The sequence below is a fragment of the Barbus barbus genome (assembly GCF_936440315.1).
Source record: "Barbus barbus genome assembly, chromosome: 35".
NCBI classification, from domain to species: Eukaryota; Metazoa; Chordata; class Actinopteri; order Cypriniformes; family Cyprinidae; genus Barbus; species Barbus barbus.
In genome coordinates this window covers 16,690,180-16,709,957 of record NC_136763.1, presented here as the reverse complement: position 1 = coordinate 16,709,957, position 19,778 = coordinate 16,690,180, and the positions used below count along the sequence as shown (strand labels likewise).

Below are 19,778 nucleotides of genomic sequence, written 5' to 3'. Positions count from 1 at the left end.
TATCAGTTCTAGCCCGAAAGAGGAACAGAGTCGCGTGACAGACACAGTGATGATGCTCGTATGTATTTGCAGCACACAAGCCGCAGTTAAGACGATTTCTGACGGGCTGTACACTCCGCTGTGATGTGACTCTGTTCCCCTCACACACACACACACAAACAATGCGTTACGCACAAAAATCTGCATTTGAACAGTCAATAGCAAATACTTGAACTAATAACAAAACATACTTACAGTCGCTGATTCAGAAGCGCCAGATTGTCATAGCAAAGTCGGAATTGACCCTTTTTGTTTTTTTTTAGAAGTAGCCTTCGTGCACAGCCAGCCTTGTACTCTACTAGGTTCACGAAACTGTCGTCCATTGTTGCACAAATTCGAACATTTGGGTTGTGTTGTGCTGTTTCGCATAGAAACACACAGTGTCTCCCTAACATGGCTGCATCAACACTACTGCGGTTACTGAAATCACGCCTTCTTTCTTTGCGTGAACATTTGGGCAGCATTACGCAAATATTGCCAAATCGTGAAGTAGACATGTGGGGGTGTGTTTGAATGAGCCATTTTAGGGGGCGTGGACGAGTCTTAACTTTTATAAAGAATTTCTCTTTGGTTTTGAGACTTTAGTCTTTGCAACTTTAGGAATCTCATCTATGCACAAACAGTTATGTATTCAACAAAATGTTGAATAGTGAATACTTGGATTTTACGACCCTTTTAAAAATCCCAGAGTGCTGATGTTGAGGGGTCTGTACTGTTGTTAACATCAGTGGTTGTGTGAGCTGCTTGCTTTTAGAAATATAGGGCCTCCTTAAACGGTGTCAGTAACAGATGCCATGGGGCACATTCAGTTTCTATTTTTCTTCATCAGACTGTAAAAATCTTACACCTCCGCAAATAACAACTGCAGAACATTGCCACTTGTCTCTCTGAGGATTGGAAATCCCTGCTGTCAACAAAGTATTTGCAATTCTAGAGACAGAAGATATTTTCAGATTGCACTTTTTGCTGGGTGGTTACAGTGCAATAGTGCCAAACAAAGCCTTGAACGTTCTATTACTTAAACGCAAACCAGCCTTGAGCTTTGTGAGAAGATCAGGAAGCAGGTACACTATTGGGTAGTGGGCTGGCCAAATCATCTCCACAAAATGTAAATGCAGAACAAGAACAACAACAACTAGAAGGTATAATATAATAACGGTGAATCCTCATAGCAGCTTGAATGTGTTCCCATTTTGATTTTGAAAAAAAATAAAAGGACTCTTTCTAGTCTTATTGTGCAAAATACATCAGAGCACATTATTTATAAAAAACAAAAAAAAACCTAATCTTTCATCGAAATGTAATAACTTACCACTAAAATGACTTTCTTATTGCACAGGCTGTGATATGAGAATAGGGAAGTCCACAACCAGTTTCCAGTTTATGAACAATAAAAGCAATGGCAGCCAATCAGAAAACATCAGACTTTGAAGAGCTCGAGCATTTAAGTGGCAGACAACATAAAAGCAGCATGCGCTTTCAATAAACAGAACGTTAACGTACATTGGTGTGGACGCTAATATAGTTATTGTTCTTGGTATAAATGGGCATTTAGTCTACGGTAATGCATGTTTCTGAAACATCTCGCCAATAGATAATGCCGTAATCTAATACTGTTAATGTTATATGTGCAAAGGTTATGGCAGTAATAGCAAATAATGATAGATGTGAGAAAGCAGCATTATAATTATAAGATGTCGAATTGCTCTAGAGCTTCAGCTTACATATCCTTCTCGGAAAGCCTCAAAAGTCTAAGTTAGCCTTGTTTTAGGTGTTGTCCTCCATATTCAGGTCTGGTTCTATTGTGTAAACCCCAATTTTCACAATTCACTCAATTTCCAACTGACAAAATAAAGTCTCATTCTACATCAAATCTCATCTCATTGAATATGCTATTTTAGTCAGGAAATGACACGTTATGGTAATAACCCATCGTGGAATGCTCACTTTTGACAACCCAATCAATACCCAATGGACAAAATCAAGCCACACACTAATGTATTAATTAAATACTCATTAATATAAAAAATAATACATATAAAAAAAAAAATAAATAAATAAAAAAAGACGTAATGGGTTTTGAACGCCTCTTCATGATGATTTTTTAACAGAGTAGCTGCTGAACTACAACAATTGGGGTTAATGTCCGGCACACGGTTTTGTTTCAATTCGAAATCATCTCTGTTGAGGTGGTGGCAGGCCAGACAGACAGAGAGTGAGGGCTTGACCTGAGCTATGAGAGACTGCATGCTTCAACAGCCACGTAATGAAAGAAATGTTTCACGCGATTCTCATCATCTCTCCATTACAAGGCAAAAGAGGTGTGCTGATCAGACACAAGCTTGATATCAAACCAAGCCCCTGCAAGCCAAATTACACTGACAGTAATCTCTGCGAACACCTCTCAGCATGCTTCATCATATCAGAGAGAGAGAGAGAGAGAGAGAGAGAGAGAGAAAGCTAAAAGTACTCAAATGCACATAAAACTACACCAAATCCAATTAATATGGTTGCAAAACTCAGTACAAAGATTTACAGTTACGCAAAATATGATGTGACGCAAAGATTGAGGAGCCTTGGGTGAGGGTGACGGGTCTGTCCGGTTGCATCAGTTTTATCATACATCATTAACTTAATTATGGCACAGGCCCAGGCCCTCAGAGGAGTCACTTCAGGACCAGGGTCTCCACACGGCCCCATACTAATAATAAGTACAGAAACTGTAGCAAAAGTATCAGCCTACAGGCAAATCAAGCTCTAGACTGAGATGATGATGCAAAGAGAAAGAGACTTAGAAGATTATAGCTTATTGATGTAAACAACTAAAAAAAATCTGTTGGCACGTCTAAGCAGATACTGGCAGGGAAATAAAGCGCCTCAACTGAACAGAAAGAGGATTGCGTGCAAGCTAGAGGCGAAAAGACACACAAAGTACAACTATTTTAACAAATGCCACCTTTTTGAATATCTGAATATAGAAATGGGCTGGAAATAAGGACCACCGAGACTTTTCCCAGTGAGTATCAACTTTAGGTTGTGGTCAAAGAGTGCACCAGAAACAAGTTCGCATTTGAATTGCGATGCATCGTTTCTAACATATTTGCATGAATAAAAAACTATTTATTTATATATCCATATATGACCAATATTTTATATGTACAATAATTTCTCCTCTCTAAACTGGTTCTCAAGCACGTTCTCTCATCACCACTGCTGCTACGTGAATGTGACGTATCACAACACTATGGAGACGAGGCATTAGAAGTCTGAACCAAATAAATACATATTGATCAATGTCTATCGCATTGGCCTCAGTTATTGAGATGAACATCCCTAATGCACATGCATAGAGCACATTGAATATGGTAAACACAGAAGTTCAGCGTTCGCTTGCCACATGAGAACCAGTTAGGGTTTATGATTTTACAACACGATGAAGAACATTTTTGGTTAAACTAACCATTTAAGTTGTCAAAACAGTGCATCACAAATCAAAACAATTTGAAGTCAACCTTAAAATTCCCATCCCAACAGATTTCACCATGAAGAGGTTCTATGACATGCCCTCATCGGCAAAACATGAACAAAGTTTGTGATGACCAGTGTAAAGCTATAGTCATGAAGTAAAACCTGTTGAAAACCCCCGCAGCAGGCAATAGTTTTTTTTTTTATTATAATTATGCATAAGTGATACTAAATAATGTGTTGTGAGTTGTGATTGGATGGCTTTAATCTGAATAGATTAGAACTATTATGCTTTACATTCTCAAATCTTCTCTGCTTCTTTGGACTCACAAATAAACAACTAGCTGACTATTACATTACTGAGGCAAAATTTACATTCCACTGCAGTGCATGACTCACATCTAACTTAAAAGGCATATTGCACACTTTAGTGAGCTAAACTGGCAATGGAAAGCTTTTCTGGTGGACATTCAGATATCAGGCTTACTTGGGTTCATTTTAAACACACAATAGTTGCTTGGGAATGCAAACACAGCCTGTGACACGAGCTAACCCTTGTGGCTAGTGCAGAGTGGTGGGTCATTAGCTTAAATCTGAAATTGTATCAGTATATAATGGAGGACTGAAGAACATCAGTCAACTTTCTGCTTCATAAAGCACAACTGAACGCACCATAATGCCTTTGGCTGTAGAGCTGTCAGCAATGAGAGAGATCTTCTGAACTTATTCATCGATGTAATCCTCACGCTGAGGGCTTCGAGGTTACTGGCAACAAGGAATGCAAACATCTGCTTCATTGCTTCTGAACAAGCAATAAACCGCAAGTGTTCATGCCCTAAGATGGTAGGAGTGGATGAACGGTTGGGGGCAGATTCAAGGATGGATTGGACATGCTAATGATGCAACTGGAGGGTGTTGGATGACATTGCCTTTATTAATTGATCTAAGACCATAATCAGTGAAAATGACTAAACAGAACAGATTCTGCTGAATATAGCAAATTGAATTCAGCATGAATATAGGGAAAATGCTCAATAAACCTGGTTTTCGGCACAAGATTTTGCAAAATAAGCTTTTATGAAATACTAGAATATTATGATGATAGAGTATAACGGTATTATGGTGTCAAATTACCCTTTGTTTATAACCTATGAACGCGCACACACACACACACACACACACACACAATGCACATTTCTTAGCAATATCAGTCTTTACTTAAAGTGTACTGAAAGAATACTTGCAATAGTTATACTTTAGCACAATCAAATATACTTTGACTAAAGATATACGGTATACGGATTGAGTGCTACTTCCACACAATTAAAGTGCATTAAGTACAAAATTAGTTGTTCCAGTTTAGCAGACTTTAATTTTTTATTACGTTTGTATTTTTATTAAGTACATAGGCTAAATAAGTAAAGGTATTTGTAGTATGCTTCGCATGAAATAAATGTATTTCAAATACATTTTAGTATATTGTTTTTTCACTAGGGTATTTACTGTTTCCAGTTATAATGAAGTCTTTATAGTGCCAAACTCATTATGATTGGTGCAATGATATATAAAGAAAGAGACCAGAGGAGCCTCCCCACTGTCTATCTCCATACGTCGCACTGCAATGTTAGCCTTGCACTGAACTCAATCAACAGGGAGCAAAACAGACAGCTGAGAATTTACCAGGATTATAACTGGAAACTCTTTGATATGATGAGCTACTTCAGGAGGACTGCACATCATAACCTTGCTAATGTTCCATTTAACAACTGAGGTAATATTCGCCAACTAAATAGTCTGGGGAATCATGCTCGAAATTGTCAACCGTAGGTGTTCATATAATGACGGAGGTGCAATGCTAGCTCGTGGAATGAAAACTGGACAAATTGGATCTTATCTTTACGCACCCCAGGATCCAAACTCTGTCCATTGTTATTGTTATGTTGGTAGGGAAGGATTGGACACAATCCACGCTTATGAGCAGAATGAAAAACCAATCGATACACTCCACAGTCTGTGAGTGTATAATTCACTTATTAGTAGGAATCAGTAGCTACGTTCACATGCAGCCTAATAATCCGACTGACAGCTCACTCATGAAAATGAAAACACCTCAATCAGAAAATCATTAGACTGAACGCAATCAAATGTATTTCTATCCAATTAAAATAGATGGTGCAGATGTTAAATAATCCATTAAACAGAACAACAATTTCCAAGTAAACTACCTTCATAACTGGATTCAAAAATATCATGTGTACACATGAAAATAACTCTCTTCCACCAATCTCTGTTCCAGACTCTCAGTCAGAGATTGCTGGTTTATTACGTAAAGTTGGCGACATAAGAAAGCTTGCTTAGCATATTTTTAGATATGTTAGCAAGGCAAACACGGCAATTATGCACTGCAGTGCCATGCCGAGTTGTCTAACGTCTTTAGTCAGCAGAGCTGTTTTTCTGACAGGACTCACAATCTTCTTGCTGTTATGGTAACAATGACAATACATGGTGCTTTTCGAATGCATGCAGACAATCTGTAAAGAGTTCATGGAACATAAACAGCAAAACCTGTTGATTTAGAATCTGCAAGCAGATTGAATTGTGAAATTTAGATAAATTACGCAAGGTTATAGTCAAAATTCACTTGGCTCAAAAGAATTGAGGGAATCGGAATGGCCATTACACTTCTGACAACAGAAGGACATTGAATGTAATGCTAAATTTACATAAATGCATTGTTACCTAATCGCTAAAAGGTGCAAATAGTCATGGCGATAATGTAATTCAGTCATCGCTGAAGGTCAGGTGACCCTCAGTAAGCGACACGCTCATAAAGCTGAAGGTTCTTTATGAGGCATGAGACAGACCGGAGTTACTAATCGAGAGACATTTGAAGGCAGAGAAAATGTCACAATTGAATTATGACACAGTGAATTGGGTTTTATCACAGCAAAATCCAATAAAAGGCCACCGATGGATTAGAGAAGTGACCAAATAAATCTTTAAGAGTAAAATAATTAAAAACAAAACAATACATTTGTCGCTTCCTGTCAACAAATGATTTATAAAACGATTTGTTTACACAGTCCTTTAAATTGTAAAAATATGTTGTTTGAGAAACCAAAGTCAGAAGTTTAATAACCAAATAAAAGCGATATATTAAAAATAATAAATATTCATAATTAGTATAGCAAATGACAGTTTATACACAATCACACAAAGAGCTGTTACTAGAAACTCCCTTATAAACTGAGGTGTAACAAAGCTTACATTACAAAATGTTGGGAATATGCATGTAACTACCCGTAAATTATTTATATGCCAAACGATGGATGTTCTGCAAATCCATGTCTGTTTTGGGTGAGTGGGTCTATAGCAGCTTTGGTGCCAATACCCCATTGCTATGAATAGTCATTATCAATGCGCCTTCTCATTGGTTTGTTGGCATTTCATGTGTAAGAAAAGCCATTCATGAATCGTTCATCCAAGTGGAAAACTGAGCTGTTGCTCTCAGCCTTCCGGGTTAAAGAAGTCTACACTAGCCACTGATATGTATAGCATATATGAGAAAGACATGAGTAAATGACAGAATTTTCTTTTTTGCTATTTCATGTAAATATGGTTGTTACAATATCAGATCGATTTTTAATGCAAGACAATAAAAGACAAGAAAATAGAGAAGCTGGAGAATAAAAGTTTTTTCCTTTTCCATTGGCAGTGCTTTGGAGTCCAAATATGACCATCCCTTCTGGACCATCTGGAGAGGAACTAGGAAAATTTGTCCAGAAAATATTAAACTTTCAGCTCACCACACATGCATGGTTTTCAATTTTTAAAAGGTATCATGTTTCTGAAAAAAAAAAAAAAAAAAAAAAAAAAGGTCTGCAGTTTTGCTGGGGGGAGTGAGAACTGCTGGGCCTGGACACTCACTTCATTATGGACTTAACTCCCCTTGGTCCCTGTGAGGGAGAGCGGAAGATGAGAAAGGCTCAGAGAGAGAGAGATGAGAAGATAGAAAGGGAGCGAGGATGAAAAAAAGAGTACCGCTGTATCTAGGACAACCGTTGACATGACAAAACGGTTCTCTACGCAATAACAGTAAAAGAACGACTCAATTAGTGTGGCTCCTATCTCGGCTCCTTTATCGATCTTTACCAGATGAAGAACAGCAGACGAGAGAGTTTTCAATCAACCGCTACTTTCTGAAGAAGGACAGCGGTGAGGGTTCTCGGCGGGTGAAAATCCATGGCTGGAAATATAAATAAATATGCAAAGCATATATTCCAATGATTGGTAGGCAGGGTGTAGGTTCGTCTGACCCGATTTGGTGCGATTGAAATGCCACTTCTTTCATGATTGTGTCGAATACAATTGCCGGACCCAAGTCAGACACGAACAGAGAGTGTCCCTGCGGATAGATCAATCGGACAACTCATCAGAGTCAGGGGGCACTCAGGACAATTCAATCCCTTTCAAAATTAACCTTCAAGATAAGAAGGAAAAAAGCTGCGAGGCCCCCAACGGGAATGTTTTTTGCGGATGGTACGCTAAGCTTAAATGCTACAGCAATCTTTTTAAACGAAGTGGAAAATAGCATGTAATGAACGTAACTGAATTTGTGCCCGTTCTCACGACGTAATTTCAACATCATTTAAGAAACCAGAGGACAGATGGTTTCTTGGTCTCTGCGGTAATATGGACATTTTCATGCATTTTTCAATTTGTGGACTACACGCGTAGCTTCCCGTAATTCACGTCGCCCTCTTGGTTAAGAAAGTAATGGAGGAGCAAATTTTCAAGAGATGTGTGGATGAGAATTTATGTTTCTATTGTTACAGATGTGCGTATGTGAGTGTGTGTTGTTGCGCTATCGCCATCTGTCCCCGGCACTGTGTGAGTGATTGGGTGTGTGTGTTTCTGGAAGAGCTCCAGGCGAGGGCTCATCTGCTTCATCAGGCCTTCATCAGTCCTTTGACACTGAAAAAGAACAGCGACAAGTGCCCGAAAGCCCAACAAGGCCCCCTACAGCTGAGCACCTCGTCAACATCGCCATGTGTGTGACGGACATGAGATAAAGGAGCATGTCTAACATCATTAGGTGAACATCTTATACCTCTCTTAGGTATCTGTAATTATATTTCATTCCATCTTAAACTTGATTTAGTTTATTAATAGTAGAATGACTTAGAACACTCTTGGTTCTTATTTCTGTTATGGAACTGTATTGCATTCATGATGCATACATGATAAAGCACTCTGAAGAGATGAGAACCAGATGATTCTTTATTATGATCTACCACTATATGCAACATTACAAACCGATAAATCACATCAATGCAATGTGATGCATACAAAAGCGCTTCAGATTCACGAAAGTTTACAGTTCGGTAATGTAAAAGAAAAGGAGGTAGAGAAATTTAAATGTTTAAATACTTTAATAATTTTATTCAGAATGGATATATTACATTGATTAAAAGTGACAGTAAAGCGCATTTTTACAAAAGATTTATATTTTAAATAAATGCTGTTCTTTTGAGCTTTCTATTCAAAGAATCCTGGAAAAAAAAGGTTTATTAATATCTTGTAATAATATGAGTTTTTCCATGAAAAGTAGTACAAGAGAAAATGACATCATTGAAAAACCAGACTAGTTCAATTCCACAACAGTACATAATTTGATGACAGGTTCCATAAACATTACTAAGCACCCTAACAGTGGCATAAATCATATAACTGATGTATAATGATCAATTTAGGCATTTTTGCAAGTGTAATTAAGCTGTGCTTCATCAATCCTGGTTTTCACATCTGGTTCATCATGCCATTTGGTTAAACTCTGAATAATTTGCACACATAAACACGAAAATGCGATAATGTGCAGTGATAATGTGGAAGTGACTAAACAATACTAGGATGTTTCATCATTCATAAATCCCATCTCCGCCAAAACTAAATCCTTTCTTACCAGTTTTTTTCCCCCTCACATATTCTTTATCCTCTTCGCTATGCTCTCTCAGGTCCTGGCACACCATTATCTGGCAGCAATTGATAAATGAAGTAAAGATAAAGGGAAGAGGAGCTAATTAATATCGAGAAGAGCTCCAGGTTGCCCAACGATACAGTGCTTTAAAATGAGAGAGACAGGGACAGATAACGAAGAGCTCAGGCAATGCGGGCCTCCTTTGAGTCACGTGTGTAATGAGCTCAGGAATAATTCGGAGGAGATAGCAGGGAAATATCGGATCAACATTTCACTTCGCACTCTCCTGTGAGATGCATGTGACCAGATCAGATTTAGCATTTGTATTTGGACAGCAGTACACTTAGGAATACAACAACAGATCTTATCTGGCCGAGATTTGTGTCGAAAGGGAAAAATAAAGAGACCCAAAGGAAAAACTTCATACACCACGATCAATACCGAAACCAAATTAGACAAGGACATACAACGGCAGAATTGCACTTAATGAATAAATTGTAACCTATGGTTAAGGACAAAGTGATAGTAAGGTTATCTAATGAAAATTTCACGGGGATGGTCAAGCAAGATAAAGCCAGTATCATTCATTATTTCAAAAGTTTCTTACACAGATAACTTGAGTCTGGGACAGATCCCACAAGTGTCCTTATACATGAAAGTAGAGTTAAAACAATACCAAAAGTGTTGGTAATCGGTGTCAATTCCAGTAAAGTTTCAGAATTCTCCATAACAAAACTAGTATAATAAATACACTGTTTATATATTGCATATACACCGGTACCATTGTACCTGTACTTTCTGACATTCAGACATCTAGAAATTTAAACAGAAACTCATCCTTGTCTCTGACAACAGCTCGGTCTTTTCTCATTGCATAAATGGACAGTACATCTATCTGCCTTTCCCAGCCCTGCCTGCCAGTCAAACACTGTATTTATGTGATGATAAGCTCTCATGTATGGAGCGAGAGTGTGTGGACGCTAGTAAAGTGGTGTGTGTGTGTTTCTGATGAGTATTACATAACGTCCAAGCAAAGGAATATGACAAGGGGATCATTTAGTATACCACAATTTTGTTAAAGGGGTCATATAATGCCCATTTTCCACAAGTTGATATTATTCTTTAGGGTCTTAATGAAAAGTCTGTAACATTGTTTGGTTAAAATTTTTCATTGGTAGTGTAAAAAACACATTTTTACCCTGTCAAAAACAGCTCTTAGAGCAAGTGGTATTGTGTCATTCTCCTTTAAATGTTAATGAGGTCTGCTGACTCCGCCCCTCTCTTCCGAGCTGCTCTCTGAGAGATTGTTTACTTTAGCCGCATTCATCGTGAAACTTGCTAATTAGCACATTATTAGGAAAGGCGATTTGAAAAGATTCATTAAAAAAACCTTGTACTCACTTCTTCTGGAGGTGAAGCTGGATAACCAATGATTCGCGTGAACATAGACTGATTTAGGTAGATCGAGAAATATGTCTTTAAATAGGATTTAAAAACACTAATAGATGGGGCACGTCTGATAAAGGGAGGAAGGCTATTCCAAAGCTTCGGTCCCACAGTAGTGAAGGAGTGATCACCACGATTTTTAAGTTTAACTCTAAGGACTATGAGTAGGCCAAGGTCACACGATCTCAAGGTTCTAGACGGGGTATACGGAAGCAACAAATCGGTTAAGTATTGAGGAGCCAGATTATTGAGGGCTAAAATCAAGGAAGAGGCCAAAATAGCCAAACAACCACTTTTAAATTTCAATGAGCATCTTCCTGCACATGGTCCTATGCACACTTTATTTCAACTCGACCAACGAGTCTGCTGTACCGTTGAACAGATCAAAGTAAAAGACGAAATTGAGGCACACAACAACCTTTCTGACTAACAAAAAAACTAGATGGCACACTGTAAGCAAATTATCAAAAACATCTGTCGAGTGCCTCTTCCACTGAGGTCTTGCATTAGTCAATGAAAAGGCTAACAAATATAAGCTCTCATACTAATTGGATATATAGTCCTCTATGAGGTTTCTCGGGAAAAGATCACAGGCCCAGTTTAAAAAAAGCAATATCAAAAGCTAACATTTAGACACTGACTATACAACACAGATATCATTCTGCATGGGGGTTATTTATTTATTCGTTCTTTGCTTAAATTCAGGAATTCAGGGATATTTGGTGCCGTTTCATCTAATAGAGATCAAAGCTCACTGGATGATGTGTTTGTACATGGACATTTCGGTGGGCGATTTTTATCTTCATATGTTCATTAATGAGATTAAAGAAGATTGTAACCTTTGCTTGCTATACTTCCTTCCTTTTCTTTTCATCATGGTTCCACTTTCCTCCTTCCTTTATCTCTTTCTTCTTGGTTAAGAATATAATATAACAATAGAATAGAATAGAACAGAATAGAAACATTAAAAAATTTGGGATCAGCACACTTTTCTTTCTTTAAAATATTTATTGCTTTTATTCAGTGAGAATGAATTAAAATAGACAAAAGTGGCAGTAAAGTCATTTATAATGTTTCAAAAGAAAATACATGCCTTTGAAATGCATTTCTATTCATCAAAAAAAATCAGTTTTGCCATAACAAATAAAATACATTTTAAAATAGTTTTTTTTTTTTTAATTGTATTGATATTTCACTATATCACTTTCTTTTAAGGTGAATTAAGCCAAATTTAAATGTCAGGAGCCTCAGTTCCTTTTTATATACACTGATGTACAATTGTTTCCTATGCTGTACGCAATGCCCTTCAGACTGACCGTATAGACATAATATGGTGAAATATCCTGTGATGTCCACTTCACAGGGCACTACTGGGCAATCGGAACATTTATAGTTCCCATTAGAAACCATCTGCAGACTAACAGTCTTTTAAAATGAGCTCCAACAAACTTTAAAGTGAACAGTATACATTCTGTTCCACTAAAAGCACCAAATGGAAGTGCAAAATGACCCGACTTGGCTCAACCAGTGACAGTTTGGAGTGGGACTACCTGGGGGGGGTGTTTGAAACTATGTTTGAAACCAGTCATTAGTTCTGTTTGTGGCACAGAAATGATACACTATAGCTTTAAATATAACATTACAAAGTGCTATTTATTGTGTCAACAAGGTCATATTCACATTTCTGGTTGTAATTGGCCAATGACTGCAAATTATAGTTTATTTTCATCTCATCACTGGTTCAATATAGCAGAAGGTGGACACAACAGGAAGGTTGTGATCTCACCACATTTCTTCTTCACAATAAATCACTTTAATCTTCAGCCCTGAGACTCGGACCACTGCAGTGCAAAACACCCCATTAGGCCCCAGAGCTAAAACGACTAATTAAGAGTCATGAGTCATTTTGCAGTTTGCATCCCCTCTAAATCTGCAAAAACTTCTGCTGTGAAGATTAAATAATGACCTGGACTAAAAAATAAAAACTCTTTGTCTACCTCCAAGAGATCTTACTGAAAAACCAATAGACATTGCCTCATTCGGAAAAAACGAAATGCAGGATTTGCATTTCTGAGTACATTTTTATATCCCGAATTTGCATAACAAGCTCTCAAACCCCTTTTTGAGAAACGCCTTATGTGAAGAGCATTTTCAAAACAAAACCAGCATACTCCAGAGACCTCATGCACGCAAGGTAATACTGAAAGCAGCTTCTTTGCTGCTCGCTTGCTAGCACATCAGAAAGAACAGCGCTTAGTTTTATTGGTTTTTGTAAAGCATCATCCATCATACTCATGGGTGGGAAAGAAAGTTTTGAAACAAGTGTTGAAAATATTGAAAAAGCGAGAAAATCCCCCCCCAAACTCACGACCGCTTAGGAGCTAACTTGTTTTGCGGGACTACCTAACCAGGTGGAATGATTACTAGCGAGTAATTACATAACAGAAAACATAATCTACGTGTTCCTGTTCAGGGATCAAAATGATGCAGGACTGTGGACACCATGCGAATTCAGCCCATGTGGAAAGATTAGTTATTGTTTGCTTATGTATTCTTCACTGTTCCTTGAGCTTCAGCAGCCTGAACACAAAATAAATGTGTCTTCTGCCATCGAGACATTGTTCTATCAGTCAGCATTAATGGTCTGAGTGCAGGGGCCGAGGATCTGGCGATGCGGGGCTCCGTCGAGCGCAGTCTGGGGCCAGACAGCCAGACGCAGGGGAAATGAGCTCCATTACTGAGGTGGCCATGTTGGGGCTGGGAGATTGGGCTGGCTCTTATTGCCTGTATTTGGAACAAATGGGAAATGTGATTCCCTCAGGCCTGAGACAGCAGAGAAGGGACGACTGATCATTATACAATAACATCGCCAGCACAATGGAGATGACAGGGGCATGGAGGCCCCAAAGGATACAAATGATGGAGTATGTGCGAGGTGGGAGCAAGAGTATATTTGTGTGTTTGTACTCATATATAAAGGCCAGAGTCGTGCTTAATGTTGAGCAGACAGTGGCACAGACAGTAATGAGGAGAGCAGAAAGAGGGCTTCTCATCCTCCAGCGTTAACATCTCTTTCACTTTTTCATTTACCACATCTTTCCATCCTGCTTTATTCACTAGCGTGCTCTCCCCATGCTCCTGCGAGAGACTCTGGCCGTGAAGCAGGACACAACGAGCCAACTGGATTTTTCAGCTCATCCGCTGAATATGTTGGATAAGATATGAGTGATTGTGGAAACAGAACATGTACTGAAATGACATTTTCAGATAAAATTAGCTTTCATGCATTTACGCTGAATTATAAATACAATATATTCTAAATTATAAAAAAGATTAAATATTAAAATGACTAAATATAAAAATAAACCCTAATGTTTAACAATCAAAAGTAAAAGACATTGATATTTCTAACAAATTATGTTTTGTAAACATAATTCATATTCGTATTCATAAAAATATCTCGGGAAAAAACAGATCAAATTAGAATGATTTGTGAAGTATCATGTGAAGAATGGAGTAATGAATGCTGAAAATTCAGTTTTGCCATTACAAAAATAAATTATGTTTTGATATATATTGAAATAGAAAGCAGTTATTTTAAAGCGTACTAATAGTTCACATTATTACTATTTTACTGTATGTCTGATCAAATAAATGCAGCCTTACTGAACATAAGAGACTTAGCGGTAGATTTACTAAACAGGGCAGATGGGCATGGAAATCTCTGCGGGTGATTTACTGACAATGTGCAAATTAAAAAACACAGACGCAACATCTGATTTACTTATCGACCAATGCAATATACCAAGTGCAGCGCAACTTAGTGTAGTCGAAAATAAGCAGAGCCAATGCTCATCAGGTACGGGTGATCTACTTACGACACAGGTGCAAAACAGTTTAAGACATGCTTTTTTTGGGCGTTAAATAATGGCGCATATACCAGTAATTTGACAAGCACAAACATTAGTAAATCGCGTTGAGTGATTCATTTTAATACTCTCCTCCCATAATGTGGGATGCCTTTTCAGTGCAAATTCTTTACTGCGTGTCTTTAGTAAATCCTGACAGTACTGTTTTAACTGTTTAAAAGATGGTTTGCATTGGCGCAAGATGTTAGTAAATCTGGCCCTTATTTCACAAACATTGCAAAAATCTTACAGAATGCAAACTTTTGAATGGTAGTATTTAAAATGTTAATTACATGCTAATTTTAATTTTATTCAGATTTGTATTTATAAATATCATAAATATACAATAGCTAGCTATTTTATTTGTAATACTGTATATAATATGTACATTCTTAAATCTCATAACTCCCTTTTATTTCCCATGTTGGTCTAAAATAAAAAGTTATGATTTACAAATATTATAATTATCAAATCATTGAAATCATAAAAAAATCATTTTACAATACATTTTATCTGTTGTAACATTTGATGTGGTAGCATACAGAATCTAAATTAAACTATTTTGGGTGTTAAAATGTTTCCAATACTTTCAATCTTTAAAAAAAAAAAAAAAAAAAACAATTTTTAAAGTATTGTGCTTGCAATATTCAACATCTTGCAACACAGGATGATGTATGTCACAAGTTCAATACTTAAATTTTTTTTAAATTTTAAAATAATTGTGGCCACTTCATGCAATAAGTTACATCATTGCTTGGCTTTCAACATGGGCCAGTTCTGAGAAAGGCTGGCAGATTCCCCGGTCGAGCACCAGCACCATTTCAGTGTAAGAGAGGCATATTCAATCCCATGATGCCCTGAGCAAACATGTGTCATCTCCAGGATTAATATGCTGTACGGGAACTCAAACATTCATGTTCACAGCAGTTCGACCAACACAACTGACACACAACAACATTTGTTTCAGATTTACCTTGCAGCGGCCAGCAAATAGTATCAAGCTCCAGCTCCTAGTTAACCTCAAATACACCACACAACCCGGTGCTGCAGTCGTCTCTACCCAGGGCAGGTGAAATCCCCACCGGTCACAATTACCCAGCCAAGCACCTTCATCAAACATCCAGTGCCTGGGAGCACGTCTGACGTGCCACAGCCCTAATTCACTCCCACTCCAAACTACACTGCATAGGGACCAAATAGCCACGAGCAAAAACATCTATCCATCCACGTCTCCCACATCTAACTTTGGAGGGAGGGGGTGGGATAATGGCGTTGTTTAGCTGTTGCCATTTGGATTCGACTAGCAGGTGCTTTCGGCTTTTTCTAAAACCGTGGCAAATGTGTAATGTTTTATTCATGTTCCGTGATAAAACTTTGCAATGCGCCGTGTGTGGTGTGTGTTGACTAAGTTCAAGAGTAAAGAGTTCTCCATCGCTCTTTTTCCACATTTCGGTCTCGTAAATAAAGAACTTGAACAATGCCTATTGATGGAGACTGACTCATGTAATCCAGGTGTTACAAAATGTGTCCACTCTCCATGTACTTCTATGGTACTGCCTTCATCTATCAACCTAACCATTATAAATATAAAAAGAGAGGCTGTTTTAATAGGGTTGGAATGGGAGGAAAAAAGGCTTGGGGAGCAAATGCCCCATGTCCGAGGAAAAAAGGAGAGAAACTAAGAAAGTGAGAGTGGGAGACAGTTCAAGAGTGCCTCTCCTTTGAGCTGTCAGTGAAGGTAGCTTTGGTGAGTAAGAATAAAATCTTGTATATCAAAGGAGTGCATATATACAATGCATTTGCCTCCCTGCAGACTCTAAAGGAAGGGTTCCACAGTCTGGTGGTGCATCAGCTTAAACTCTCCATGCTTCAGTTTCAAAGTCCTCAACTATAAAATACTGCAATTCTAGCTGTACTTTAAAAAAGATCCGAGTTCAAAAAAAGCTACGTTTGACAACATCATTTCACATAATGTCGATTACTCAGACAATTTCACCCAACCCTTGGTTCAAAACTGAACAGTCGCAACTGGAGAGTTTAAAGGAAAAACAAGCTCACATCTGTGTTAAAGTACTAATATTAATTTCTTTCTTACAAAATGTGCATTTTTTGTGCTGTAAAATTTTTAATCATCATTACAGTAGGCCCACACTGGAGGTGGACAAACTATTCATCACCAACGTAATATCTTCAAGTTACTTCAAGTTAACAAGCAAGTTACAAAACCTCCCTTCTTGGTATCCTTGCACAAACATTTTGGAAAAGGTTTTAGTTTAAAGTTAGCTACAACTTCACACAGGTTAGTAGGTAATTCTGTTTGTCTCATGTTAACATGTATAATATTAAAATACACTGTTTAAAGCCACTAGAATTAAATATGTATTGCCTGCCCTGGTTGTTTTCATTGAAAGTGTATTTTTGCTTCAAAAATATTTTTAGAGGTAATCAACATCATGCAACAACTGCTGTCAGCTAAGCTTAATTTGTATTGAATCTCAGAACATTCCTTAAATAAATTTCTATACTAGAAGAGTGGTGTACCTCAGGTGTCAGTTTTAGGACCAATTGAATGATTAGTTTTCCAGTTAATTTTATGCAGCTTTTTCTGACAGGAGTGGGTGGGTTGATTCCGACCACTAATCAGTTGGTAAATTAATGAGAATGATTTGAAGGAGGCAAGGGAAAAGATTCCCAAAACAAACAAATCAAACATTTCCGATGGAAGATTGAAGGCAACTGCATATTTCATCCCGCCAGAGGATCCAATAATTAACATTTCCATTAATATTCCTTCCACAGAGCCTGGGTGGCTGTGAACGCTTCTGTGAAATGCAAATCGCTGTACACAGAGGCTCCAGAATGGGAACTGTGTGACTGCAGGGGAGGGCCACCACTCTACCCCAATAGAGCATAGAAAATTTCAGGTACCCCACTGATGACAGGAGGAGACAGGAACTATACACTTCAACTGTATAGACGTTGAAAATATTCAACACAATCTTTCCACCTCCTTTATCTAATCAAGTATGATTCAGTCAAAATAATGTAGCATATATGCATATTTTTGTGTTGTTTGGCAACAATGAATGTTGCCCAGTGTGTTCCATAGTTTTCTTTTCTGTTTTCCTTTGCTGATAAATTCCTACAAAAACAAAAGTGTATCTTTCATCTGAGACAAATATGAATATGAAGTGATTCAATCTTTAGTTGAAATCACTATCTGCATGCTGCTTCGAGCTAGAATACTCAAAGCAAGGTGTGCTATTAAATCCCAGCACTCCTGTTTTCTGACACATAATGAACATGATACTAGATGAATTTTGTTTCATATTATTATAAAGAGAGTTCTGTTATGAAGATGTCAGTGTGCATCCTGAATACAAACACACTGAGCTGAAACCAAATCAGGTGCATATTGACATGTGTGCTTACAACAAATACAAGCAAATTATCAGCAACGTGCCAAGAATTCCGGTCTGCTTCAGAAAAGGATCATTATCTGAGAAACAACTCCTCGGCTCGTAAAAGCTGCAAGAAAAAGGATCTTGTGCTCCAGAGCGAGTAATCAACAGGAGGAGGACAGCAAGTGTGTGTCTGGGGGAGAAAAGCGTTGGTGAAAAGATGAGTTATGAGGTGTGTGTGTCTGTCTGTCTGTCTTGGTGTGTTTACAATTCCAGAGCTGAAAAGTGTGACTGTAGCGAAGATATTGATCAGAGCACAAGCTCGTAATGATGGTAAAAAGAACTGGGTTCGGCCGCAAGCTCACATTCTTTTGTGGTGCCTAAGGAGTCAACAAAATCTCACACAGAGGAAACTTCAAAGAGCAGAAAAGTAATACTAAATTGAGAACTGTAATGAAGTTAAAGGAGAGCAACTTTAACTTTTTATTTCTTATCACACTCTCAAAACACCTTTATATTAATCTTTTATGGTTGAAGTAAAATTACTTTGGGTATTTACATTTTTGGTTCGGATAAACAGAATCATTCCTACCTTGGGATCGGCAGTGAGAAGCTTGAAGGCTGCGTACACCTGGTTCTCTTTTACACCTCCACCCAGGTCCAAGAAGTTAGCAGGCTTTCCACCATGCAAGTCGATAATATCACATGTTGCCATAGCAAGGCCAGCACCGTTAACTGTGGATACAGACCATGTTTTGGAAATTAAAATATTAGCTCAGTTAAAAATTATCATTGTGTCATCATTTACTGACCCTTCCAGAATAAAAAATTCCTGATAATTTACTCACCCTCATGCCATCCAAGACATTCACGTCTTTCTTCAGTCGAAAATAAATTAAGGTTTTTGAGGAAAACATTCCAGAATAAAAAAAAAATTCCATATAGTGGACTATAGTGGACAATGGGACCCAATGGGTTGAAGGTCTAAAGTGTAGTTTCGATCAATGCAATTTCAAAGCGCTCTACACGATCACAATCAAGAAATAAGTTTTCCTCAAAAAAACTATTTCTTTGTTACTGAAGAAAGACAGACATGAATATTTTGGATGACATGCACTGTAAAAAAATCCAACTTTCGAAAAGTTCTACTAACCAATGTAAAAAAATAGCCTGAACAAATAAGTTTTAGTAGAAGTCAGTTTAATTTTTTGTGTGAACTGAACAAAAATACTCTAAACATGTCGCTAGCACAAGTTTTTTTGTTAAACTTACTTAGATACTCAAGTATTTATTCACAACATATGCAAATGTTCTCCCAACTTTTCAAATTGAGTCATCTCAACAAACAATTTTACGTTGAACAAAATAGCACAAGTTCCCAGCATGCATTGCAAGTTGAAAGGATTTTATGTTAATTATTATTAAAATATTATCATTGTTTTAAATTTTACTGGCTTAATTTAGGCTGCTGCTGTTGTCACTGTCAGTTAGCTCTCATGTGGATCAGAGTTCTTTTTTTTTTTTTCATAATTTCTTTTTAAA

General features: G+C 37.6%; 1 protein-coding gene across 1 annotated transcript in view; it reads right to left on the bottom strand.

Moving 5' to 3' along the window:
• Window positions 1-19,778, bottom strand: part of LOC306855419 (succinate--CoA ligase [GDP-forming] subunit beta, mitochondrial) — a 116,597-nt gene that overhangs the window by 25,419 nt on the left and 71,400 nt on the right. The window contains exon 9 of the mRNA XM_079394129.1: window positions 18,829-18,971. Within this exon, the coding sequence (XP_079250255.1) occupies window positions 18,829-18,971 (143 nt within the window). The remainder of the gene's footprint in view (window positions 1-18,828; window positions 18,972-19,778) is intronic.